Source organism: Ostrinia furnacalis, unplaced genomic scaffold (genome assembly GCF_004193835.3).
Source record: "Ostrinia furnacalis isolate ACB-3 unplaced genomic scaffold, ASM419383v2 OfSCF1808, whole genome shotgun sequence".
NCBI classification, from domain to species: Eukaryota; Metazoa; Arthropoda; class Insecta; order Lepidoptera; family Crambidae; genus Ostrinia; species Ostrinia furnacalis.
In genome coordinates, this window is record NW_021132047.1 from 20,284 (window position 1) to 31,007 (window position 10,724).

Sequence of the window (10,724 nt, forward strand, 5' to 3'; positions counted from 1 at the left end):
TCTATGTTTTATAATACGTTATTTTTATTTCAATCACGATATAATAATACATAGTGACTGCAATAACATGTAATATTAAAAAATACATAGTATTCAGAATATTTTTATATTTCGTTGACATAAATTGACAAAAATAATCATTGTGCGCTTGTGAGCCACAGCGTCTGCATTTTAATGGCTTTGTTGCCTAAAAACTATTAGTATTATTGAAATGTATTGTATGTGAGAAAGATAAAAAAACATTTGAAGGGTTGCTATTGCTAATAATAAGATGCTATTATTCCTAGATAAATTAAACAAAGATAATTGAAACAAATACTTAAAATATTTTAAATCAGTCAATACTATATTAATTAATTCATTTTACAGCCATCATTATTCATTATCATCAAATTACTTACGCCCGTATTCACAAACATTACTATGAGGTATCACAGTGCGCGTTGACGCACAGGGTGAACCAATCATAGCTCTATTCATCGCTGTGCGTTCGATTTGGTGCTTCACTTAAGCAAGCATCGTTTGTCAATACGGGCGTTAGACAATGCGACAAGACATCACTAATCAACAAGACTTGTAATGTAACAGTATCTATAGGTACTAGAGATACTGATGAGTATTTTGTTAAAATCACATGTCAGGCAAATGTAGTAAGATGACAACAAACACTAAAATTATTGGGTTAGTAGTAGTTTCGCACGATTTTCCTTCGCACGAATGTGCGAAACGTCCTCTTTCAATAATATTTTTTTTTAGTATGGTGCGAAATCGACCCCTTTGAGAACTAGTAATCGCATACTACTAGTTCTCAAAGGGGTCGATTCGCACCCGTTTTTAATACTTTTGATAAATCCGGGCGAAACGCCTACTAAAAAAAATTATTATTGAAAGGGGACGTTTCGCATATTCGTGCGTAGGAAAATCGTGCGAAACTACTACTAACCCAAATTACTATTTGGACTATATTGCAATGTCTGACATGTTTACACTCATGTCAGAAGCCGCGCCGGCGGCCGGCGCGTCCTCCCACGCAAGCTCTGGCTTTGCTGCGGAAATGAATCACTTATTCCTGGAGCCGGATTCAACTGTCCTGAACACTTCTGATCACTAGATTCCTTCACAACTGTACGCACTCGCTTTTTCGCTTTAGTTTTATTTATCGACACTCGTTTTTGTACTACTTTCTTTCTCACATAAGGCCCAGAGCCACGCAAGTTCTGTGGCATCTGCTGCTGAGATGAACCAACTACTGTACGCACTTGCATATTCACCCTTGGGTATTTAAACGGCTCACTGGTTTTATGACTCGACACTGGTATCGGTACTACAACCTTTCTCACAAAAGGCCTCGGGTTCACTTCACTCGTTTTGTCTGGCAAGCCCGTAACTACCATCCCGGACCTCACCGTCAACAGTTCCAACTGTCTTCCTTTGCCAGATAACAGTTTGCTGGCACTCACTACATTCTTTTCATTGTTATTAGCACTTATGAAGTTGCCGCGAACTTCATTCCTCATCGCCTGAATCTCGTCATCGGTGAACAGTTTTTTTATAAAGATATGTGAGAATTGCGATTGGAGGTTCGATCGGTGGACTTTCATGTGTGGGAATGCGATGGCGAACACTTGTTTCATGAGGGTGAATATTTTTAATGGGCTCTTTTCGGTTTGGCTCAGCGTGTAGTAGGTCCGGACGATGTAGCGGTTCATTTCGTCGTTGAAGCGGGGCCTGGTGGGGGGCGCGGAGGGCCTGGTGGGACGGGCCTGGTCGTCGTCGCTGGAGCTGTCGGACGGGGAACTGGCCGTGAGCGTGCAGGAGGAGTCCGACGCAGGCCCGGCGAAGGGCAGGCCGCTGCCCTCAGCTGCTGCGGGCTCCGGCCAAGGCAACTGCTGCAAGCCATGAGCAAGAGTATTAAATGAATAAAGTCCTTTATTGCTTCTACAACTTACTTAGCTAGTTACATAATGTTGATTGATTGACATAGTATAAGAAAGCAATGAGGGTTTTCGCGAATGAAAGATCCGCTAGATGGCGGGACGTGGATCCCACATCCACGACTAGTCTGACTGCTGCGTGATTGGTGGATTTTGACATATCTGTCAATGTCATGTCAAAAATAACAAATCATGCAGCATTTGGACCACGCGTCTACGTATTGCCATCTGGCGGATTTTTCATTCGCGAAGCGAAAACCCTCATTGGAGGTGGCTCAGCTAATGCTACCTGAGAATAATCAGGCTGCGCGAGAATAATGAGAGTGTCTGAAAATCATTTCAGACACTCTCATTTCTCTATAGGTCTTATGCAAGAATTGGGTAATGAGGGCTATTAGTAAGTACATTTACAAGTGGCAATTAAAAAAAGTATTACATCAATACACATGTAAAGAAAAGTTGCGCGACCATGACTCGTGCGACCGAATTGAATCGTCGGGACTCGGGAGGGTAAAATATAAATGTTTACCAAGTGTTTTTCTTGCAAAATCCCGTGACAGTGATAATTTTACATGTAGAGAAAGCACATTATCGGACTATATTTTTTGTTTTCAAAATAGAACAGACTGAAAATAATTTACAGACAACAATAGCCCGACTGCATCGTTCAATCCCGGGCAACCCCTGTATTATTGGCAGGATAGTTATACAAGAAACACCATAGAGATATAGAGAGATGCCAACTAATGCGCTGAGTTCGAAACTCAGTGTCGCATTAGAAATTCACACACACAAAGTAATCAAAATATGTGCTCATTATCCACTGTGCTATCTGTACTCAACGTTCGAATAATCTTTAGTACTACGCAAGCAATGTAAGCCGTTTATATTATGACGTCGCTGCTGTCACGAGCAATGTGTTCTGTTTTTGGGCATATGGCTGCGACACCGGCCCCGCCCCCTTGTCACATCTCCCTTTAGTTTCTGTGATCTGCGAGAAAAACCAACCTAACAAGCAGTGAAACGGCGTATCTTACCGGAATCTGATGCTCTATGTCAGGAACAATGGTTTCTGCATCAGTATTAGCAGGAGCCGACGCGTTCAGTAGCCATAAAGGGTCGTCTTCTTCCGATTCTATCTCCATCTTGATAGATCTGTTGACAACATTGATGGTTCAACATTTGAACAAATAGATTGATAACATCATCATAAGGTCATTTAGTCTCTGCTGCAGGAGAACCTCTAGTTATGAGAGGCAAATGGAGGATTTAGTTATACTCCCCACCTTGGCGAGACGAGTTGAGGAGGCATATTCGCGCATTTGTCCTATGGAAAAGGTTCTACTCTGCCGGAACAAAAAAAAAAGGTAGCGACGAAGAATAAAACTGAGTACTTTTTGCCTTTTTGTCGCACTTGTCTTTTACTTTAGTTGAAATATTGTGTGTGGCAAATTAACTATTTTATCTATTCTACTCACTCATATTCCGGTTCTTGGGGCGACTCTTCGACCGGTTGATCCGGGTTCGTTTGAGACGTTTCCTCAACATCCAGACACAGCGCGTCGCGAATTTTGTTCAGCACCAACTTCAACTCGCTCTGGTCGTGGAAAATTGAAAATTAGTGCTATTGAAAAGGAAAAGTTTCAATGTTACTTGGAGGTTTGGCACAGAGCGTTTAGGCGCGATTGGTCCAATTCGCTATTGGGCCAATTCGTAATTGGTCCAAAATAAAAGGATATCCAAAATGAAAGAAATAAGGAGGTTATTCAACTTTACTACTATTGCAGAAAAAAGCGAATTGGTCCAATTACGAATTGGACCAATCGCGAATTGAACAAATAGCGAATTGGACTAATCGCGAATTTGTGAATTTTTCACGATTGACCCAATGAGGGCTATCGTTTTTATACTTAACAGTTGGCACCCCTGGCGATTGACAGGACCTTACTCTACAGTGGCGCCATCTTGATGAGTGCAAATGCGATAGTACTCCTACCACTTTAGCGCTCACCAGCCGGCGCCACTGTCTTCGCTACTAGCAAGTGACAGGACCTTACTCTACAGTGGCGCCAACTGGTGAGCGCTAATACGATAGCCCTCATTGCGAATGGGGATGTTGCCTGGGTCAAAAAGCAAGAGTTTTAATTAGTCCGTCAGTTAACTTATCAAAAAATACTCTACACGTATTTTTCACTTTTTAAAACTAATGAAAATTTAAAGAGATAAAGCGCCCCAAAGTTCATAAGAAGAGGCCCGTGACGTCAACGCTTGCTTAAAAATGCCGCACGTTGTGACGTCGCACTATGGAGCGAAATTGCGATTTATGGACATAGCGATTTTTTTCATAATTTCTTTTTGAAAAAAATACCTATCGATAGGTTACGTTATTCTGATGAATNGTCCATGAAATAATTATTTTCTTTAAAACAAGGAAAGGGTTGTAGTGTCTATGGCATAATGATGTATTATATCTATGCTATCATCTCAAGTGACTCAGTGGAGGCAAAGCATAGGGACAAGGAAATGAAGGAATAATGTAGGGTATATACGGATAGGAAGAGAAAAGAAAAAAAAATGCGAGTTAAAACCAGGGGATAAAGTTTGCATAAATGGTTGTTTCAAAAAACTAAAAACACGCTTGTAGATAAACAGAATATCTTAAGACGAATCTAATGAGGCCAAACTCGATATGTTGACTAAAAGGCAATCCAAGGTTCTATCAGCCACTTTTTGGTCCCATCATCGGATCGGCTCGATGGAGCCATAGTATTATATTGTCATATAAATGTACATTTAATTGCCAATTTTCGTGATGTATCATCAGAAGTGCGTGTAATTCAGATTCTTAGACTTTATTACATAGATCGTTAAAAGACTTGCAAGTCGACCTAATAAAGGCGTGTTAAAAATATGACTAGAGAAAGTAAATTGAGTTTGAATCGCGACATTACACACAGTAACTAAAAGTATAGGAGGATATTCAAATACATACAAAACTATAAAAAAAGAAAGAAAAAAAAAAAAAGAGTACTGGGACAATGGAAAGTGATGGACCGGAATGAGGGTGATTAATCAGAAGCTAATAGTAATATTATGGATATTGAAAATAGTAAAACAGTGAAGCAATAATGATCAAATGATTAAAACGAGGCGCCTAATAAAGAAGCGCCTCAAAAGTTAATTAAATAATAAATTGTAATTATTTCAAATTAAAACAAGGAAGGGATGTAGTGTATAGACATTTGTCTCGAGCGCATACGTCACAGCCCAGTCAGCGGTGGGGGCATTCGGCGTCCGACCGTGGTGCGGGCAGGTCGTGCTGTGTGCGTAGGCGAGCCAAATAATGGTCTAATGGCGGAGATAAAGGTGTACAATACAGGTCCTAAGGTTGACAGGAGGAAAATGCCGAAAGGCATTAAGTCCGCCTTATGAACACCGTTCTATGTGCATGTAAGTTTAAAATAAATAAATAAATACTTACTCTCGTGACAAAAGTGATCCCATCAAAAACAATACTTGTAAAAAAAACCAAGTCTCGCAACTCAGTTGTTCTACGGTAAAAAGTTGTGAGATCCATGTAATACCAAGTCCAGGCCAGGAAATCTTTAACGTTTTACATAAATATATTGACTTGGCCATCGCANATAGTGCAATGACAAGGCACCACAAAACAACGTTTTGGGGATAAAACTGGTGAGCGCCGTTGTTGCCAGACTGAAAAGAATGTGCTGTGGTATGAGCGTTCGAGCACTTACTCAATAATATATTTTTATACTAAAAATAATAGCAGTTCAAATAATATTGGGTTCCTGGTTCAAATCTGGTGCCCACATAAGAGATAGGTGTTAAAATTGATGTTTTATGGGATAAAGTAAAGTGCAGCCTTGAAAGGAATAATTCAAGCAGACCTAGCACTTTGCAAACTAGCAAAATGTGATAGAGCATAATTACACATTTACCAACTATATTTTATCCACTTTTAACTATCAACTTACCTTTAGATTTTGATAGCATGAAATCGCAAAAAACGTTAATTACTAAATACGGTACTTTAAAGTGGATTATTTTTATTTTATTTAAATTATTATTCCATGAAATAATTATTTTCTTTAAAACAAGGAAAGGGTTGTAGTGTCTATAGCATAATGATGTATTATATCTATGCTNTCGTGCGCAACTTCAACGCACCATAACTATGTAATTATTTGTTAGATTGACAAATAGAAATATATGTGTCCAATATTTTTTGATATTAAACATTACGGACTAAAAAAATTTTTTTAGGCAACTAGCCTATTGGACCAATCGCGCCTAAACGGGCTCAGAGATGAGAGATTGGTTTGTAGACTACAGAGAGTGTCGCGGACGAGCTCACCTCAGGGCGGGCTGCGGGCGCGCGCAGCACGAGGTGCGCCGCGTGCAGCCCGCGCGCGTCGCACGCCGAGCACGAGCGCGCGTTACACTCCACGCACAAGAACACGAACCTACGGTAGTAAATAAGGTATCTATTTATCGCTTTGAACCTTAAATAGACGGAAAATTGAAGCTTACAAATACAGGTACAGCGAGAGAATTTCTTGAGTGAGTTTACAACTAAGTTCTTGTGTGGCGACCACGGGCTGGAAACGAACGAACGAACAGCGAGAGAAGTAAAATGGTTGCTACACTCACCGTAATAAAACTTTCTGACATTGTGTGCACTTTGGCTTTGGCTCACTAGCAGGCTCAGACTTAGGCTCCAATGTAGGCTTTAATTCAGGCTCAGGGTCAGGTTCTAACTCAGGCTCGGAATCAGGTTCTAACTCAGGCTCAGAATCAGGCCCTAAATCGGGTTCAGGTTCTACAGATTCCGTCTTAAGATTAGACTCTGGCAAAGGGTCAACTGGTTCTAATTCAATCCTAGATGTATGCTCTTGTTTAAGCGTCGCATCTTTTTTTTCATTCTCTCCTGAAACAAAGAAAATATCCGTCATTATCTTCATTTCAGTCAGAAGACGGCCACTGCTGAACATAGGCCTCCCCCATGATTTCAACAAAGGCCAGTTGGTAGTGGCCAGCATCCAGCGCCTTCCTGCTACCTTTATGAGGTCATTGAAAAGTAAATATCTCTAATTATTTTCTGTTAGTTGGCCGATACTTTTTATTTACGTAAACATATTATTTAGTTATCTTTAACGTCTTTTCTCCTTTTGTCATCCTCTATAATTTCACTGCTGTTCGATGTAGACTCCATTTGAAGAGATTTTACAGAAAGATAATTTTGTGTGAGCAGTAATATCACTATTGTAAACAATATTGCTATCATGAAGTACCAGTTTATTAAGGTATTGGTAATTTTACAGATACCCAAGCTGCGGCGCGACGTTGCCAAAGGGTCTAGTGTGAGTTTGTAAAAAATGTCATTAAATGTATGACGGATTGTACAGCGCCCCTAGCGGCGGAAACGTTCATGAACTAAAATTTGATACATTTTTAACGCGCTCACTAGTAAGGACGTTTGGTGTAAACTCACACTCAGTCCACAGATCGCACGTCCCGTGTACCGCGAGCCGCGGCAGCAGTATTGCTTTGGGTATAGATAAAATATCAGTAATCCGGGCCCTATGTGTGAGTTATAGAGGGAGTAATAAGAAGTGTCACTGATTGTTCAATTTTTTAACTTTTTTCTCAAATAATTTACACTTGGTCTTAAGGAAGGGCTACTATTAACACCACAATGCTTGAATTTAAATGGTGATGTAGAGACAGTATGTTGAAACACTTGAACCGGCTTCAGTCATGACGCCATCTGATTTACCGAAATGGGTGTTATTTGGGGAACTCCTCTACATTCTGCTGAACTGTAAAATAAATATTTGGTAATCAAGCAATGTTATAATAATGATATTGATGAAACACACAGAAAAATCTAAATAGTTTTGAGTGGACCAACATAAATGTTTACAAATCTGTCAAATTTCTTCAATCGGTTCTCACCTTAATGTCAAACACATTTGGTTCATTATCATTGAGGAAATTTATTAATAGATACCTAAACTACTGCATGCAGTTTCTTCAAAACTTGATTGTTCTGCGCTAACTTTTTTTTCTTTGAATCCCTTTTCATCCTCTTCAAGAATAATCATTATTTGTTTGTTAGCTACATAGGGTCGCTTTGTTGTGGCAGGTGTTTGTTTCCTGTCCGGTTGGCACATAAATTTATGGGGCATACATTCTGGCGTCATACGTACTTTTGATACAAAACCCCCCATCACATGATACTCCATATAGTTTTCTATATCATTTGGCAACTGAAAAAATTGAAGTAGGTAATCAATAATTATAACTGATAATAAGAATGATAGATAGCCAAGCTCAAAAAAAACATAACCTCAAATCAATTATCCCATAGCCTCAATATTTCACTTAATTAACTTCAAATAAACATTTTAAGACCTATCAGTATTTATGTTAGTGGTATATATTGTAACGCGGGTATTCTATAAACCAGTCTGGCAATAAATGTCGAACAGTATGCACGCCTTTTATTTGTCACTGGCGACAGGCGGACTCACGTGGTCACAAACTGACCGGGCGAAAATTGTTGTGTGCGTTAAATAGCAAAAATATTGTTTTATTTTATCATGGGGGGCGTGGGACGAATTCAAGAATTTGATGTGAAATCTGGGAACTGGACAGTGTATTGTGAGCGGATAGAAATGTATTTTCTTGCGAACAAAATTGAAGATAACCTCAAATTACCCACTTTAATTGCGGTGATGGGGGAGGAAGCGTATCAATTATTGTCTACATTATCGAGTCCACAAAAACCATCGACGTTAACTTATGAAGTAGCAGTTACTCTTATGAAGAATCATCTACAACCTAAACCATCAATCTTGGCGGCACGATACTTATTTCGGCAACGGCGACAAGCAAACGGAGAATCGGTAGCTGATTACGTCACTGAGCTAAAGAGACTCGCAAAACCCTGTGATTTCGGCTCGACCCTAGAAGAAAACTTACGTGACCAAATCGTGTGTGGAATAACAAGTGAAACCACGAGACAAAGGTTATTCGCGGAAGATGACTGCATAGCATTTAATCGGGCGGTCAAGTTGGCGGTAACATTGGAAACGGCCGAAAAAAATGCATGCGCTGTCGATCGCGACATTAGTTCTACAGTCACGGTGAATAAGATCCAGAATAATTTAAAGTGCATGGCGTGCGGAGATAACGGACATAAGACAGAAAACTGTAAATATAAAAACTTCGAGTGCAGTTTCTGTAAGAATTTAGGCCACCTAAGAAGGATGTGTCCGGAAAAAAGTGCAAGTGCAAGACCCGAAATGACGAGGGCACCTAGCAATTACCAACCACGGGGAGTGACCTTCACTGGAAGGGGTCGCGGAGGATGGCGTGGAAGGCGTAGCGGCAACGGTGGCGCAGCAACGACGCGCGGAAAAAGCCGCGGCCAAGCCGGACATGTTTCCGGGAGCGACCGGAACGCGGACACGTACTGGGTGCATCAGCACGGCGGCGGCGGCACGGTAGAGGACAATTACGACGACGGCTGCTTNTATTGTATTAAACTAGATTCTTAAATATTATTAATTAGAATAAATATTAAATTATTGTATCCAGTGTATTATTATATTATAAGTAATATAATATTACTGTAATATATATTTAATTATAGGTTATGTAATTTGTTTTAATATTATATTTGTTTTAGATATTTAATTTTGTGTATTCTATTTGATATTTTTATCTTCTAAAAATTCCTTTATAGTGTAATAGCATTTTTTTATTAGTATATTTTTGAGATCGTTTTGAAAGTGTTTATTATCTTTTATATTTCTTAAGTAATCTGGCAGTTTGTTGTATATTTTAATGGACATTACTAATGGGCTAGAAGAGTGGTGTTTCAGTATGGAGGCCGGTAGTGCTAATTTATTTCTATTGCGAAGTTGATATTTGTTAATATTACCATCTCGTTTAGTATACAGATTCGGGTACTTGCGAACGAACTTGCATATCTCTAATATGAAGATACAGGGTATTATACTGTGTTTGTGTATTGCCACGATATCTACGAGATGCGAAAGTATGTCACATCATTCAATTATTATCCGAGTGATTTAAGGCTCTAAGGATCATGATTGAAGACTGAAGCTTGGTCAACGCATCGTATCTTGGAATATTTCTAGAAAGATAGTGGTATATATTGTAACGCGGTCTACGGTATACGTCTATGCGCGGACTATAAGGTAACCTTGAATCGTGTCTTGATGGTCGACAGATACCCGGTTCCAAAAGGTGAGGACTTGTTTAGTGACCTATGTGGGAACGAATATTTTACTAAATTAGATCTCTCTCAGCTGATTCTCGATGAGTCATCTAGAAAGTATACAGTTATTAACACCCATCGAGGACTGTTCAAATACTTACAACCGTTTGGTGTACGGTCTTTCTTCGAGCCCAGGAATTTTTCAAAAGTTTTTGGAAAATCTATTTAAAGGTATATCAGATGTAGTAATATTTTACGACGATATTTTAATCAAAAGCAAAAATATAATTAGTCACTTAAAAACTATTGAGCAAGTTTTAGAAATTTTACAGACCAACGGGCTTAAAATTAAAAAGAGTAAATGCAATTTCTTATCAGAACATGTAGAATATCTGGGATTTATTATAGATAGGAAGGGCCTAAGAACCAATCCCGACAAAATTAAACCAATAATTGACATGCCTCCGCCACGGAATACAACGGAATTAAAATCATTCTTAGGCATGGTGAACTTTTATGGG

General features: G+C 39.3%; 1 protein-coding gene across 1 annotated transcript; it reads right to left on the bottom strand.

Annotated features, from left to right (window-relative positions):
- Positions 1-10: 10 nt before the first annotated feature.
- LOC114353795 (uncharacterized) lies at positions 11-8,375 on the bottom strand. The gene is made up of 7 exons (XM_028305908.1): positions 7,966-8,375; positions 6,606-6,882; positions 6,310-6,418; positions 3,413-3,531; positions 2,972-3,089; positions 948-1,889; positions 11-673 (listed from the first exon to the last, which is right to left on the bottom strand). Exons 1-6 carry the CDS (start codon positions 8,198-8,200, stop codon positions 990-992), a joined length of 1,758 nt encoding a protein of 585 aa, XP_028161709.1. The 5' UTR covers positions 8,201-8,375; the 3' UTR covers positions 11-673; positions 948-989.
- Positions 8,376-10,724: the final 2,349 nt, after the last annotated feature.